The sequence below is a fragment of the Chiroxiphia lanceolata genome, chromosome 3 (genome assembly GCF_009829145.1).
Source record: "Chiroxiphia lanceolata isolate bChiLan1 chromosome 3, bChiLan1.pri, whole genome shotgun sequence".
Lineage (NCBI taxonomy): Eukaryota > Metazoa > Chordata > Aves > Passeriformes > Pipridae > Chiroxiphia > Chiroxiphia lanceolata.
The window spans coordinates 100190251-100207058 of NC_045639.1; the positions used below are offsets into that span (position 1 = coordinate 100190251).

Consider the following 16808-nt stretch of genomic DNA (forward strand, 5'->3'; position numbering starts at 1 on the left):
GGAGGGGCGTTGCTTTTTCTTCAGTACTTATTTTTCAGTGGTGCCCTTCTTGAAGGAGATACAGGGATGAATGTAGCAATGCTATTAGTCTGAGGAAGTTTTAACAGATAAACTAGATTTGGTGTGTCAATAACAGTCAGATTTGTTTACCATTCACTGTATTCTGTGAGACAAGAAATAGATCTGACATAGGAGAAAGAACACAATACTCTCCCAACATGAGGAATTTATCAGTCTATAAGCTGTTGCTGTCATTTGTTTATATTTTTTTAAATCAGCCTGTTATCATGCCCAAGGATCAGATACAAGATGTGTATATACAACATCTGTTTCCATGTTATCAGTTTTACTTTACAGCATTGTTAACAATAGCAAAGGAAGTTAGGTTCCCGAAAGCTACTCTGACGACTCAAATCCTGTGGTTGTCCTATTTGAATACTTTAATAAGGGTCCTCAAGTCACAGGCTTCTCACATGCTCAGATAAAAAGCAACATTCCCTTGGTACTAAGCCTTCTGTCTTGGCTGGTTTGTGTGAAGATGGTGGGACTGATAGGGACATAATATCTCAAAAGTCTGTATTGTCTTTCTTCTATTCTTTAACTAGTGAAGGGAATCAACTTTGGGAATTTTGCAGTACAAGTATTCATTTCCTTTGTTCTTCTCTGTGAATGTAAAATATGCAATAGTCAGCTTATCTTCTTGGATCTTCTTGCTAAAGTCCATGCTAGCATTTAAATATGCAGCTTGAGAGCCTATATATCTATAACTGTAAAAAAAGTGCTTTGGAAAGGTTAGACCTGGCCACATCCGCCTGCTTTTATCTTCCTATTTAATTCCTGGTTTTAGGTTCTTAGGATATGGTATTTTGTAACTTGAAGAATTTCTGTTTATTGCCTACCTTCTCATTTAATATTTTGTAGGATGATTTTCTCCTTATACATTATGACAAAGGACCTTGTCGAAACAAGCTGGGTCACTCCAGGGCATCTGTTATCTGGCACAGGACACAGGTAAAGCTCAGATCTTTAAAAACTCTGTATAGGTCTACTGCTGTCATAATGTCTTTGTTTGCTTTACTCATTTTACACTTTAGGGTAAAATTCTGTGCTAAATGGTAACTGATTTTCATAGCAGATTTAAAGAGGGCAGTAGCTTGAAGAGGACCAATTAGCTCTTCAAGAGAGGACACTCCTTGACAAAAAGCCACTGAGAACGAGGAAAGGTACATTTGCAGAGCCACTTTAGTGCCAGCCCTGATATGTTCTCACTGAACCTGGAGGACAAAGTAGGTTGCCACCATCCATATTATTAATAGGAAAGCTCTTCTTGCAAGGGATCTTTAGGTCCGGATCCAGAACTAGAAAGGAATTAGCCTGAATACAGTCTGTATCTTGCTATGGACTCCATTTGACTCATTCGTGTAGGTTGAATAGAAAGTAACCCTGAAAGCTTATCAGTAGTTTCAAATACAGATTAAAATTGACAGTTGCAAAGAGTGTGGGAATAGTTCTTGTAGTCTAGATTCAGTGTGGCTGGACTCAGCAGGAATGCAGTATAAATGCTAATGTGTTATTTGGTCCAATCTACTGTCTGTACAGTCACTTCAGAGATACAGGGACATCCGTGTATCTGAGTCATCTCTTCCTAAACTGTGTGCCTGTAAAAAGCTACCGTAACTTGAGATGAAGTACTTTTCTTGAAGTACTGATTTCTTTCCATTTGAGCATGAGCCCCAGGTCTATAGAATAACCCTCAAGTCTGGACAAACAGCTAAACTGAAATAAAAGGAAAAGGGTCTCACCCCTCACCTTTTACATGCACCACTGAGTGACTGAGCTATGGACTGGGTTTTGCTTGGCTTAGCCATTGGTATCTTAGGAAGTGTATGGCTACATTAAGCTTACTTGATACACCTGTAATATGAGGCAATTAATCTGATAGTTGGAATCTGTTCTAAGCCACTGCAGTTTGTGCAAATATGTTTAATACACGGTATGTTTGATCAAGTCATTGTTGAGAAAGGAAGTGATCATTCTCTAGCAGTCAGGATATAATTCTGCTGAACCCACTAAAGCCAAATCAACACTGCAATTGTTTCCTTATGTTAAGTTTCTTTGACTAAGTTGTTTATTCTTAGATTTACCCAAAGTAAATTGAGGTGAGCCTTTGATTTGTTGTTTGTGGGTTTAAAAAAATATTGGTTTTGGCCAGAGGAAATGACTTGATGCTGAATAAGGCAGCAATGTCTTCAGAAGGCGAACAACCAAGTAGAAAATAAATAATACTCAGCAGTCAGTTTTATTTAAAAATAAACAAATGAAAACCACACACGCACACCCCAAAAAACCCCCACAAAACCCCAACCAAACAAAAAGAAAACCAGTACAACAAACAAAATGAAACTTGATGATTTTTTTTGATGGCATATTGAGGCTGAAAGGAAAGTGTAAATAGATATTTAATTTTAATTACCAGTAGTCAGTCTGGTCCATTGAATTGCTTACTTCTAGCTTGGCTCTGTCTGACCACTGCACTCAGCCTGCACTGCAAAGAGCTAGACAAGGGCATGCTGACTCCAAAAAGCAACACAATAGTTGCAGCTCGTGTTTTTTTTAAAGATGAGAATTTAGCTTTGGTTTATATCTGTGAGAAATAATGTGAAGATTAGTAAATGGAAGTTGCAGCCAATTGTCAGCGCCACAAAAAAAAAAGAGTTATTAAACCTGCCCACCTCTGAAGCTGAAAAAGAAATTGCTCTTGGGAAGAAATAAAATTGTTAGGGCAATGAGGTTCGAGCTTCATATCCCTGGACAGCCGGAATCCAGGAGTGCCGGAGCCAGGGATGGTGAGCGCTGTCCTACAGCGCCATCTCCCGCAGGCACCTGGCCCTCTCACCCTGCCGGAATTCCTGGAGTGGAGTGATGGCAAAACGATGTGCAAGGTAATCAAAATGCGAAATTGCCCGTGGCCAGCAAAAGTGCTAGTGGATTGTCCCATCTATACCATGGCCAATTAAATATTTACCAGCTAATTGGAGTGGTGTATCTAGCGCTGACTTAGAAGAATTCTTAATGAATGCTGCACTCTTAATTTCATTTTGCCTTCTGTTGTGAGGTTTTGCTAGCAAATTAGCATTCCACTCCTGCCTTCATTATTCAAAATTATTCACAGGCACTCTTATGTGAATAAATCTAAATTATTTTCTCAAATAATTTGTGGGCATATTGTTGCAACATCACTCTTACAGCTGCCTATGGCAAATGGGGAACTTTCTCAGGCAATGAACCTCAACTTGAATGTTTTTCTAAATAATTTTCCAAATTTCAACTTTGTAGAAGTTATTAGTTTGGCACACTGACAGGATGGGTAAGTCTGTGGTCCTCTTCCCATGCTGGGAAGAGGGCAATTAATAAACGTCAATGAAAAAATGCTTTTAGAAAGAGTTAGGTCTTGTCCCCTGAAGCAGCAGGATGAGCTTAGGTCTGACTGCAGAAAGCCATTGCGTATGCAAAGTCCTCCTATAATCTGTAGTGTTTTTAATCTGTGACTGAAATTCCTAAGCTTTTGAGTGGTCATTTGCTTCATTAGTTGTTTGAGATATAGGAAAACTCAAAAAGGCAAATAGCCATTTGCATCATGTTTTGTGATGGAACCGAGTTGTGTGGCGTGGTTCTGACTGGAGCCATGAAACACGAACATTCTCCTTTCCCTCGCATTTACTGGTCACAGGAGCTGACTGCAGTGTACACCTGGAGCGAGTCCTGGCTCTGATAAGGTCAATGGTGTTTGCTGAGGTCTTTTTGACAGACACTGATGATACGCTGGTGTCAGCAGGCACAGAATCTAGGCAATGCTATCCCTGACACAATGTTATCCCTTTTTCTTGCAGGTGGTAGGAATTTTTGCAGGATTTGGTCTTCTACTTTTGGTGGCCTCCCCTTTCCTTCTACTTGCTACACCATTTGTTCTGTGCTGCAAGTGCAAATGTAATAAAGGAGATGATGACCCTCTACCTACCTAGACTGGGAAAAGATTGGACTCATCACAACATGTGTTTTTATTTTATTGTGCTGTTATGTTTCTCTCTTGCACTTACATTGCTGTAGCCTTACTTGTCCCATTCTGCTTTTCATTGACACACAGTCTTGGTTCCAGGAACTGTTGTTACTACTGTTATATAGATTACTTGATAATAGACAAGGAGGGTAACAGAAGGCAAGTTTGGTGCTAAAGGGAGACCACGGACCTGGGTAGCTACCTGAAATCAAGAGGTGATACTGCTAAAAATAATGCAAAAAGTTGGTGCTGCCCTGCCAGTGGACTGGGAACTGTACTGAACGACATCAGCAAAACAAGCTGAAAAAGCATACAAATATGAACTTCTGCATATCTGTTCGCTTCCAGATTTGGTGTCTTATTCCTGTATATACTTAAGTTGCCTATCATTTAAATCAGATAGTCAACTTAGTGTGACTTTATTATGTTTATTACACATTGTTTTTGTTAAAGCCATCACAATGTCCTTTCTAGTACCTATTCTTCCAAGTATAATAAAATTAGTAAGGTGCATATAGGCCATCCTATGCCTTTCTTGAAATTTGGGGAGGGTGTTAGAGGGACAAAGTTCATCCTGCTGCCTTCCACAAATTTTGTCAAGTCTTATAAGAAATTCGTTTGATTAAAAGCTACATTTTAAAATTAATTGATGAAGCTGTAAGGTTGAGTGGTGACACAAACCTGCTATCTAATCAAGGTTCTTTTAAAAATGCATTGATGGTATTGATTACCACTGGACCACTAGTGTTTTTCTGAATTGTTATTTTTTGCTGTTGTTTAGGGTTCTGCTACACTTATAGGGCTACATAACTTCTAATCCAGGTATCTTAATCTTTTTATAGATACATAGATATATATATATAATCCTATTTAAACAAATGTGTAAATAGCTGTGCTATTGAAATATTTTTGAAGTTCAGGATATATTGCTTCTGTCTTTAGGGCAATTATTTAAAAATACAGGACTAACTTTAATATTTAGCAGACTCTTGGGTTATCAATGAATCTTCCCTTTTAAATATTAAAATACATCATGGTTATCCCTGTATAATTACCCCCGTAATAATAAAATGCCTGGGATATATGTGGAAGTTCTACTTTACGTTTAAACTACTTAGCCCATTTCAGAGTTAAAATTGTATGGTATGTGGTGTATTGTGTTAATAACAATACTGTAACAAAATGAGGTTTTATTTGAAAAATAATCACTTGATAGTTTTGCAGTATTCAGTGCTGTGTTTTCAGGGTAGTAAAGTGTGCTAGCCAACATGCTACATCATTGTGGTTTCTCTTTAGAAATATTTTATTGAAAACCATTTTGCTTTGATTTTAAAGCCTGCAAGAATTTGACTCATAACTTCTTGCCATGAAATATGAAGCACCTGAAACAATGTGTATATCTGTAGTACTGAAGGAAAACATTCTTTCAACTGGCTTGTGGACTGAAGTCTGACTGCATTTTTGTCATCATCATTTAGTTCTGTGTGTCAACAATGTACTGAGGTGAATGGATATCTTGAAGCCAGAATAACTTTACACTGAAAATGTCTTAAGACCCTTAAATGCAACTACTTGTGTCTGCTGTCTCAGACTGGGAATGTGTTTTCATAGCTCAAGCATAAAAAATTACTCTTTAGCTTTTGGTTTGCAGTCTATCTGTTAATAAAAATACTGTAGGGTGCAGTTTTGAAAAGGGCCACTGTCTTTTTATAAAACCATTCTCCTCCCCCATCTTCCAGGTTTAATTCTATTCAAATACAAACTCTGTCTAACCACAGATTTTACCTCTAGGAGCTGGAGGTTATCTGTAGTTCACTTATTGGGCTTGATTTTAATGAGTTCAGCCATTAAAATGTGAAGAAAAAGGATAGCTGGTTTCCAGCAAATATGAACTCCTTGTGATATCTTCAGATTGTTTATGGCAATGTGCAATTAAGATCTTTTGTTACCTGAGTATATTTAGTAGTCTAGAATTTGTTATTAAAATTGCTTTGTTCTTAAAAAATATCTGTAGTGCATTTGATCACTGTTTGCCAGCCCCTAAGGGTGTCTGAAGCACTGCTGAGTTCAGCAGGCAGTGAAGTGCTTATCTCCCTCTGGCTCTGGTGTCAGCTCAGTCCATCTCCCAGAGGTATCCCAAGGCAAGCACCTGGTTGTCCTGAGTCATAGTTTCACTGTGCAGAAAACTTTCTGTGAAGGATTCTGAGAAGGACAGCTTCCAGCAGGTAAGCTTGAACTGTGGCCTTGCCTGCATGGCCCTGTAATTCTCTTTAACTGGAGAAGAGGAAAAACCTGGACAACAGGATGTAAAGACTTCATGGGTTATTAATTTTCTAATTGGGGGCACTAAGAGATTCTGCTGTATTGTGGCTGTGACTCTGATGACCACATATATGTACTACTGGGGTCATAGTAAACAGTAGAGGTTCAGTGCCCTGTGAACAGTGTTAGAGTGTCCTGGTATGATAAGGTTTGTTTTCTCTATGCCTTTCTTAGCCTTTATGTATCAATACAGCAAAACTTGAGTTTCCCAGAGTATTGTGTGGCCAGTTAATAATCAATGTCAAAATTAATGCATTTCCAAATTTAAAACAAAAAGGAAAGAAAAATGTCCTTTCCAAATACAGATATTTTTTAAATAATAATTTATAATTGATGCTCACAGGTAACATTATATATAATGGGAAAACTGTGTTAGTATATCTCTGATCTCAACGCACCTGAATTGCTACTGGAGATTTTTATGACGCAGCTCTTATTTCACATCCTGGCTGTTGGGATAGACTATATGCCTACATATATTTAACAAATACCTAGTCTTTTCAGGTTTGCTAAATGTCATTCCATCTGCATGGGATTTTTTTGTTTGTTGTCATTATTTTATTTTTTGTAATGCAGATTATTTGGTTTCAAAGTAGCAACTTTTGGTGGTAAGGTATATTCAGAGTGTTTTAATGTTACAGCTTATGTTGATACTGTGACATTAAATACCCTGAAATTGAATTGTAAATACATTATTTTAAACTCTGACATTTAAATGCTTTGCCATGGAAAAGTTAATGTTTGTTTCTGCTGCTTTTCAAATTAAATTACAACAGCTATGGCTTTTTAGATTTTTCACCAGAAAAATAGGTATCACAGTATGATTTCTGTTGCATTTTTATGGTTATGCTGTCATTTAGGGTTTTGCATTCACACAGAATCACAGACTATTCTGAGGTGGAAGGCACCCGCAACATTCATCAAGTCCAACTCTTAAGCGAATGGCCCATTCTTAAATCCTGTTTTTAATGGAGTTTGTGACAGTACTTCATTTGCATGTTCTGGGTGAAGTGGTGTCATGTCTAGCAAGTGTTGAGTCCCAACTCCAGAGGCTTTGGATGTCCCTAGGCTTGCCATTCATTAGTTGGGCTGAAGTCAGTCCTGAGAGCGAACAGGAGCACAGCCCACATTAACTTCAATGATGATAGCTTTGGGGTTTCCCCCACATTGGACAAGTCACTTATCTCCTTTTATCTCAATTTAACTGTCCTTTTAACGGATGAACCAGTGTTTGCCTACTTCATAAGAGGGCTGTGAGGGCAAATAAGTTGGTTTTGAAGCTCTTCAAGAGTTTGGGATGAACAATTATATATAAAAGCTTACTGTTGTTTTATGTTATTATTTCAGTTTTATTCATATTGGCAGTCATCCTGAAGTCTCCTCCTACTGACTTTAGCATGTCAAGAATTTGGGATGCTTTCCCTCACATACCAAATAGCATGATCTTTCCTCAAATACTCTGGTTTATGAATTAGGCAAAATCCCAAATAACAGCTGACTGGATCAAATCTCAGTTTACATCTGATCTGACAAAAGTAGTGAAAAGCCCTCATTTGTGGAGCTGACAGGATAAAACATTCATAGGTCAGAAAAGTATGAAGTGCTTTTTTTTTTTTTTAAATACTATGACCAGGAAGATAAAAATTAAGTTCTGTGCATTTCATCTGTAGGCCTTTTACTGTATAAGAATAAATGTATTTAATGCAGGCCATTATCCCAGTGAGGTGCAGCATGCATAAAGCTTTGTGCAGGTTTGCTTTTTCAAAAACCAAAGTTTGTACATTTCACATACATAATCTGAAAGCCTGAGGAAAACAAGTAGAATACGGTTGTTAATAAGTGATATTAAGGACATAAAAAAAGCCTGTATCGGCGCTTAATTGCTAATGCACTTATACTAAGTAAGGCATGCTGTTTGTGTTTAGAGCCCTGTGGTCTTCATTATTGCTTTGATTTGTGTATCTCTTATAAGAATTTCAGGAACATTAGGTACAGGTACGTGGTCCATAACTGAACCTTTCTTGATCATTTTATCATAATGTATTTTAAACTTGTATAGGGATAAGCATGAAGGAGTCATGCATATGTATAAATAATGTATTTGATAAGTGTAAAAATAGTTCTGTTGATGTATTTGAAATGTAAGTACATTTTGTGCCACTAACACTGTGATGTATAAAAGAGCTGTTGAATGCCTTTTAATGTGGTGTTTTGTACTTTGAATCATACTGAAGAGTTTAATTTGTAATTTCAATAGATATTTTAAATGAGTGTGTCTCCTGTGATTCTTCATAGTGACTTTTCAGCTCTGTACGTCTGCTAAAGAAAAGTACTTTTATAGGATTCTCTGGGCTTTCTCTGCCTCTCAGTCTTTCAGAGCAAACACAGCCTGGAGACCTCCTGCGGCACTTCTGGGCAGAACTGTGGTTTCTGACTCCCCGTCTTCCCATTTAGCTAAAAGAGGGAATCTGCATATCTCTAGAGCTAATTTTACCCTGGGTCTTTGGTCCAGCTCCTGTTGCAGTCCACTGATGGATGCTCTAGGCAGGTGGATGTGCTACCCCAAGGATCACTCTGAGGAGTGTGTATATTTTTGCACCACAGATTTAGATCTGGTGGAGGTTGCTGTGAAAAGCTTGTATTCCCCTCAGCTTGGTCATGCGGAAGTGAAACTCTTAAAGGCAAAGCTCAATCTCCTGAACAACAGAGCATAGTTAACTCTGACAGTGGTAATGGGCTCCAGTGTTCTTGACTCCACCAACAGGCACTTTGTATTTTGCCTAAATTGCAATTGAGGATGCAGACTTTCCTTCAGTCCCCATAGTTTCTTTCTCACTTTTTGCCTTTGTTTTTCTCACAATTTGTCTCTACCCATGAAAAAGCACAAGCACAATTTCTTCAAGAAAATGCAGTGCATAAATAATATGCATCTACATGCTTTATACCTGACAATTTTAGAGAAATCAGGGTCACGTAATAGCTGCTACTCAGTCATTCCTTCTTTCATTTTCATGGAGAATAATGATCTTTCTCCATAAGGGTAAGATCAATTTAGATTTTTTGTTCAATTAATTGGGCAGAAAATAGTCTATAAAAGCTACAAGGGGTTTTGACATATTCTAGGAGCAGGTATCGGTAACAAAGTGGTCTTTCTGCTTGCTTCTGTAACTCCACCAATCTGTTGCTTCCAATTAGACCATGTTTTGCATTGTAGTTTTCTCTTAAAGAGTATGATTATTTCTTAGTCACATGCAGTAATCATATAGTTTAGTAACATTTAGCTCCTGGGCAGTTTCTCAGTCTCTCTGCCGGGTTCAACTTACCTTAGTGTAGAAGGATTTTCTCACCCATGCCTTCAACTGTGTGACTGGGTTTCTGCACAACTGTCTGTCATCCGAAAATCAAGCACTGCAGAAACTCTTAAGTAACAGTCGATAGTCTAAAATTAGAGCATTTAAGTTGAATTCCTAAGTGGCAAACTTATAGCCCATGTATGTTCTAGTAAATAGTGTCCAGGATCATTCATTTGCTGGATGTGACCCACATCTGTAGTAATAAGTTCTGCTAGGAGGGGCCCAAGGCCCAGAATAACTCCTGAAGTGTACTTGGGTGTTGAATGGGAGAGTTCAGGTGAAAATCATGGCAGTAACTGTCCCGTAAAATCGGAAAGATTTAAGCAATAGAGTTGCACAGCGCAAAAACTTTGTGATAGTTCCAGCATTCTGCTAGTCATAGTGGCACTAATGGAGATGTGACTGTAGAAATTGTATTGTGTCAGGTCATCATGGCTAGGCTTCGCGAATGAAGATTTGGGAGGGGCTCTACCCACATTTATATTGTGTACTCACGCATGTATGGGGTAGTGCTAGGAATTGACACTATCAACCTACAAGCACAGTGCATCCACATCTACAAAGCACCTTCCTTCTTTTTTTTTTTTAATGGAGATCAACTAGGAAGTTTCTGATAAAAGATTTTTGTGCTGTTTTGTGCTAACTTGCCTGTTAGCCCTGCATCTATACCAAGAGTTATTTTATGCAGGATATAGTGAAACTGATGAAAACTTTTGTTGATTTTGATAATTATAGGTAAAGCTGTTTTATATCCAGATTCTGCGCTCTGGAAATTATGATTCAGCCTAGTATCTGACACCACTTGAGTATGAGATTTGTCTTGGCATTCATGTATCTGGCTTTAACTTATGGTAGTCAGTGCAAAAACACATCTCCTGAGAGATTTCGCTTTGTGTGTCCTATGGTTCTTACTAAAGTAGTTGTATAAACAAACTTTAGCCTCTCAAGCTGCTACTTAGGTGTGGGTTTTTCCTCACACACTTTGACAGAGGAAGTCTAGACAACTGTCTTTGTCCAGGCATATAACTTTTACATGGCTAAAACTGAGGGAAACAGTCACAGAGTGCCTTATGGCAAGGACTGCTTTCAGATGCCAGGGCAGAACTTGGTGGTGCAAATTAAAACCAGGTTACTCTGCTCCCATATGGTGTTTCCAGATGAGAATATATGTGTAGTGACTATAACTTAACACATGTGGCACATATAAAAAATGTTTAGAAGCTGTATATCATGCAAACCAACTCAGACATGCAAGCAATGGAAGTGCACTTAAAAGACTGTAGAGTCCAGTTCTTTTGTGATGTGTGACAGGAGAGAACATTGTCAAGTTGTATGTGATAACTGGGAATTTAGTCCAGTATTCCTTGTTCTTTTGGTTTTTAAAGCCAAAAATGAAATTAACACTATAATCAGTATATAAATGCTAAACTTGAACCTAGATCCATGAAGAGAGCTCCTGGGAGTGAATTCTAGGTGTCCTCACTCAGTGCAATTTTCTAAAATCTGGATCTATGTATGTGTCTAGCTGATATGTACTTTATGTGCAACATCTCCTTAAATGTCAAATGTGATATATATGATTACAGGAAGAGGAAATTCTCTGTGTAATTTTTTAGAGCAAGAAATCTGATCCTGGTGCAATGCAGATTGCCCATATTAAATAGACTGGTGACGGTTCTGCAATATTTTTTGTAGCTTATGTGGAAGAAAGTGTATTAGGAATAGAATTAAATCACTTCTTTCTTCCAAACACTACCTTTTTTCACCAAGTAGCTGGATGAGTAAAACCAACTACCTGTAAGCTTGGGTGAGGTTGACTCCATCCATCTTTCCTATGAATTGGATGCTGAGAGCCCATTAAAACAGATTAGCCTTTCCATTATCTTTTAGTGAGTTTGGATTTTCATTTTAGGTGAGCAGAGAGCTCATCTTGCTGTGTAAGAGAGCACCTGCGACAGAACTATGTTTTTCTGACAGGATTTTCTCTGCCAGTGAGTTTCTTCAATTGTCATGGTCTTTTTTGTGTGACACAATATGAGACTGATTTCACTGTGGACTGTGAGAGAAAAAAGTTATGTATCATTAAAAATTTAGAAGGTTCCGTAAGCCTGACCTGCTCATACTAGTCAAAATTAAAGATGCAGGCTCAGCCATTCCTGAGATCTCACTGCTGTGTGTTATTCTTAAGAACAATTACAAACAATTTTTCCTCTATGCTCCCTCAAGATGGTGTTTTGGTGGGTGGAAGAAATGCTCGGGGCTGCCTCAAAATCCTGAGGTCTTACTGTATTTTGAGAACACCACTGTCATTTTTTGGGATTAGCCATGGGAGAAATGCATGAGCTTGTGTAAAATTGCATTTAAAACTGCCTCAGCAGATAAGCAGAGTGCAGTGTTTCTTTGTTTTCATGCCTTAGTAATTATTAGTGGACTCATTTTGTTGAAATCTCATGTAATGAGGGGTACAGGTGGAGTGAGTGATTCCTGAGTTGGAATAGGGATAAACTTTTCCCACTGCCTTAGCATAGCCCCCCTGGAAGGGTGTTTCAGGCAGCCATGTGAGCGGTGCTGCCATGAGCCAGCAGGGAGCAGCCGCCGATCACGACGGCTCAGTGCGGGTAGGTTTCCCAGAGAAATCCCTGTGAACCAGATTTCTACCTCGAGCTTGTAAAGTCTGGGTTTCAAAGCCTCCACAGAGCTAATTGTAAAGACACAGCTAAAAATAACAATGTTATGATGGGCCTGCACACTCTGCTGGGGCTGTTCTAGTCTCTGATATTAACATGTTATTGCTCCTGTTCTCTTGAGAGCATATAAACCTTTTCTGAAAAGGAAAAGCTGAAGTGTTTGAACTTTCAAAAGCTGATGTTCCAGTCTACAAATGTAAATGAGAGGTGCATACCAGAGGTCTCTTTCAAAATGCCACGGTCAAAGAGCACTGACTAATCGCACTGGGAGAAGGGGGAACACTAAAAATCAGATACAAACAGTAACTATTGACTAATAACATTACATCTTCTCTATGTTTTATAATTGACGGATGTTGTAGCTGAGCCAAATTATTCTTTTCTCCCTTTCTAGCCAGGCCTGCTGTCGTATCTGTGTTCCTTAATACAGATGTTCAGCAGAAACAATGTAACTGTCCAAACAATAACTCTAACCATCCGTTCAGCAGTCAACATGTTTGGCAGGGGAGACAAGCTGCAAGGGAGGGTTGCTGTGAGTTCTTCTGCCTTTACCTTACTCTATTTATATATGTTCCAAAGTTAGTGTGTCTTCCTTCCCCTGCCCAGCCCCCAAATATATCTGAGTAAAGCAAAGTTGGTTTCTTGTATTTTTTGTGGCCTAGAGGATCCTGCCAACACTAACACAAGCTTGAACTTTAAAAAAAAAAAAAAATATAATGCACAGTCCTGGCTGCCACCATCTCCCTGATAAACTTCCAGGGGCTCCCAGGAAACTTCTAGTTCATGACAATTACAGCCTGTTAGGGATGTGTTTGGAGCATGTTTTGTGAGCTGGATCAATTTTTCCTTTTAAGAACCTTGAAATTTTCTTACATGAAATGATGCAATTAGAGGTTTGGGGTAGCACAGTGTATCTTACCAGACCATTAACACTCTATTCCCACCGTATCCCTGCATTTTGTTCAGCAGATTTTCCCAACCTTCAGCATCAATCAGGGGTTACAGGCTGAGAACCTTCACAGTTCAGGATCTTCCAGCCTTTCAGTGTCCTTTGCAGCATTTCCTGGCTTCCCAGCAGCAGGGTAGTGTTTCTAAGTGCAGAGTATTGAAGAATGGCCCTTGGAAGGTGCAAATCTAGAGGGGCCATCTCACTGCTTCCCACAATTTGAAGCAGAAAGCAGAGAGATCCAGAGCAGCAGAAGGCAGAGGCACTGAGAATAACACCCTCTACCTATGCTGTGACTAAAATGTACGTTGGTGCTCAGTCCCATCATCCTTACCAGCAATTTTTATCCTTTCACTTATGATCTCAGGATGTACTGCATTGCAGGTTCTGCAGTCAATTACTGGCATTTCCTTACAACTAAGACTTGGGGAAGGCAGAGGGGGGAGTTGAGTTAAAATGTGAGTGCCTTACGTGAGAACTGGCCCCCTGACTCAGCTTCTCCTTTGCCCTAAAAATGAGGCCCAGATATTTTCTCTGCTGTTTGTCTGTGGGAATAAACTAGATGTGATAAGCTACAGTAGCTGCAAGCAACATCCTTGGTCCTTCTAAAGACATCCCAGGGCTCCTTTGAAACCTAAAGAGTTCTGAGGGGGGGGGTGGGGGGGGGTGTGCAAACCATCTCCCTTTGATAGCTTTTAACATTAAGCCTGAGAAAATGCCTTTTGAGCCATGGGGTCTGGCCAGAAGCTGTGGGGAAAAGCTGTGCCTGTGAGGAAAAGGAAACTGAGAAATGCCTGATGTTCCAGCGACATCTGCTTTAAATCACAGGATACCTTAATGACCCTTCAGGACACTAAGTACTTAAAGTCTTTAAAGTTTTTGATGGCAACCTCAAATGTGCAGCCTGTCAGCATAGGTCAGTAGGGTTATAACACCACTCTCAGCTGGATGGACTATGACTTTCCTTACTCCAGTTAAAATATGGGGCTTGTACAGGAGCTCTAGCTGCTATCCAGTGCCAGTAAAGCAGCTGAGAGCTGCCTTCCTGCCCTTTTCCTGCAGCTCACAGCACTCTGGAGCATTCAGTAGCAGTGCTTATGATTGTCTGGGCTCAGAGATGACCCTCTCCAAACAAGTGTGGACAGTAGCCCCACAGAGACGACTGCAGTGTTTCTTCAATTGACAGTTATTGGTCTCAGTCAGAAGTCTGTGTTGGGTGGGATTTGCCAATAAAACACCTAAGGATGCCCCAGTGGAAGGATTTTATAGACTTTTATGTTTCGGAGTATTCAACAACCACCTGTGAAACACTACAAACAAAGCCCCTGGATAAAGGAGCACTCGATGTGTCAGTAGGAGAAGAAAACATTTTCTGTTTATTGGAAAGTATTATAATCACTTCAAAGGCCATAAAAGCAGTCAGAACATGAGGTTGAGAAAAATTTTCTTTCCTCTCTGGAGTGTCCTGTATGTCCTTTGTGTGAGATAGGTTTTTCCACCCTGAAGAACTCATTCTCTCAGCTCTCTGAAGAGGTACTGAAGGCTCAACATAAGGTTTGTGTGATGGGTGTGTGGGTTGTGTGCTGTGCTCTGGCTAATTGCTGCCCCTGTAGCAGCTGGGAGGGGGTGGTCACAGAGGAATATTAAATGAGAGTATTCCACAAAGATTAGAAAAGGTGATAATCACTTGATTTGTCAGGAGTGGAATCAGGCAATTTAAGCAAACAACTCCAATTCATTATTATTTCCTTCAACAAGCAAAATTTCAAAAGATATCTTGCATGTACCCCTCTACTAGTCTACAGAGAGGAAAACCTCTGTGATATTAGTGCTGGCTTTTGTTTCACTGAATTGGAATTTTCTTACTATTTTAAACATAAGAATCAAAACCCAAAATTCCAACAAGCTCTTGAGTGCTGCACAATGCCTGGCTTATTTCTTTTCATGCATGGTGTCATGGCAACAGGAGGAATTCAAAATTAATTATAATCCAGGCAAGATGGCCTCTACTTACATTATGCTGGGTGTAGCCTGGCCTCCTGATTTAATTTTTGACAAAGCAATAACAAAGGTGCTCCTTGCTACTAGGGATTTTTCTTTCCCTGGTAAAGAAATCTTTTGGTCACTAATTTGACCATGTAGCAAGATGCCAGTGAAAATTGTTGCTTTGATTTAATACAAAGATATGAAACAATAGAAGATTCAAAGGGAAAAGCAGAAAAAGGTAGTAAGTGATTAAGAGAAACAGATCTTGTTAAACCTGAGTAAATCCCATGAGTAAAACAAAGTGAAAAATGTTCCTTTTAGGGGGAACAGCTCAATGAAAATTGCTGTTAACAAGTTGCCTAAAAAGATTTGATTTATGACTTAGTAATCAGATATAAGAACATACTTCATCTAAGAAATGTTCAGTACCTGCCTTGATATGATGATACCTTAACCTTAAAGACACCTTGATGGTACACAAAGGGAACTCAACGAAAATTCAATTAGACTTTCCAGCCTAACACGTTTCACTTGTTCATTCCAAGTCCCAAATTCTTCATTTTTCTCTTCTGTTCTGCATTGCTAAAGAGCAATATATTGTATGTATTTTCATACAGAGAGGACCAAATTCAAGTTTTTTAGCTTTTAGATAGCATTCTTATACCTGGAAAGCCAGCTCTGCAGATCTGTACCAGCAAGTCTATTTTGCAGTTCCACCTGCAGACATACTGTGCATCCTGTGAAGGGACCACAGTACAGTCTGAGATTGCCCTGCAGCAGATTCCTGCAACCTGTTCTGTGTTACACAGAAATAACCCCTGTGTGATGTGTGAGTGACCCATTTATGAGGCAGCTCCTGGAAAATCATGAGACGTGTACAGGTGTTCATCATAAAGAAAAAGGAAGTTCTGGATTCTTTATGTCCGCTCATCGGCTTTTGAATAATAAGCATGCAAGTTTTCACTCATTATGAAAATCCCAGAACAAACAAGCCAAAACCAAGCTAGAGCACAAACTCCAAAAATCAGATTTCTAAATAAATAATAAATATAACAAGGTGTTGCATTTTATTGCTTGTTTTTTACAAGATATCTTGCATACATCTCATTTCCTTTATGCCAAGTCAGCCCTGAATTGCATGTTCCAGGTATCAGGTAGCCACAAACAGCCTACCATCGACTAAACAGGATATTCTCTTTCTTGTTTTCAATAGGAGAAATGCTATTTTTTATTGGAATGGAAAGCTATATCCATCTGGAAAAAACAAACAATCTACAACCTATATTCAGATATTACTGTGCATTTAGTTGTTGACTAAGTGAAGAATTAAAGAGATCTCTTACTGAGCTGATAATTCCCCAGAAGTCAGGCACTAGGAAGTCCTGAAGCTTGTGACTATCGCTGTTGTCCAAGCCTTTACATGTACTGAGAGCAACTTTGAGGGCATTTTTAAGCTA

General features: G+C 39.1%; 1 protein-coding gene across 8 annotated transcripts in view; it reads left to right on the forward strand.

The window, feature by feature from the left end:
* Positions 1-8649, forward strand: part of RNF144A (ring finger protein 144A) — a 67587-nt gene extending 58938 nt beyond the window's left edge. For all 8 annotated transcript variants that reach the window (XM_032682769.1, XM_032682768.1, XM_032682766.1 and 5 more), the window contains 2 exons: positions 922-1011; positions 3891-8649. In XM_032682769.1, the coding sequence (XP_032538660.1) occupies positions 922-1011; positions 3891-4022 (222 nt within the window). In that variant the 3' untranslated portion in view covers positions 4023-8649. The remainder of the gene's footprint in view (positions 1-921; positions 1012-3890) is intronic.
* The last annotated feature ends 8159 nt before the right edge of the window (positions 8650-16808 follow it).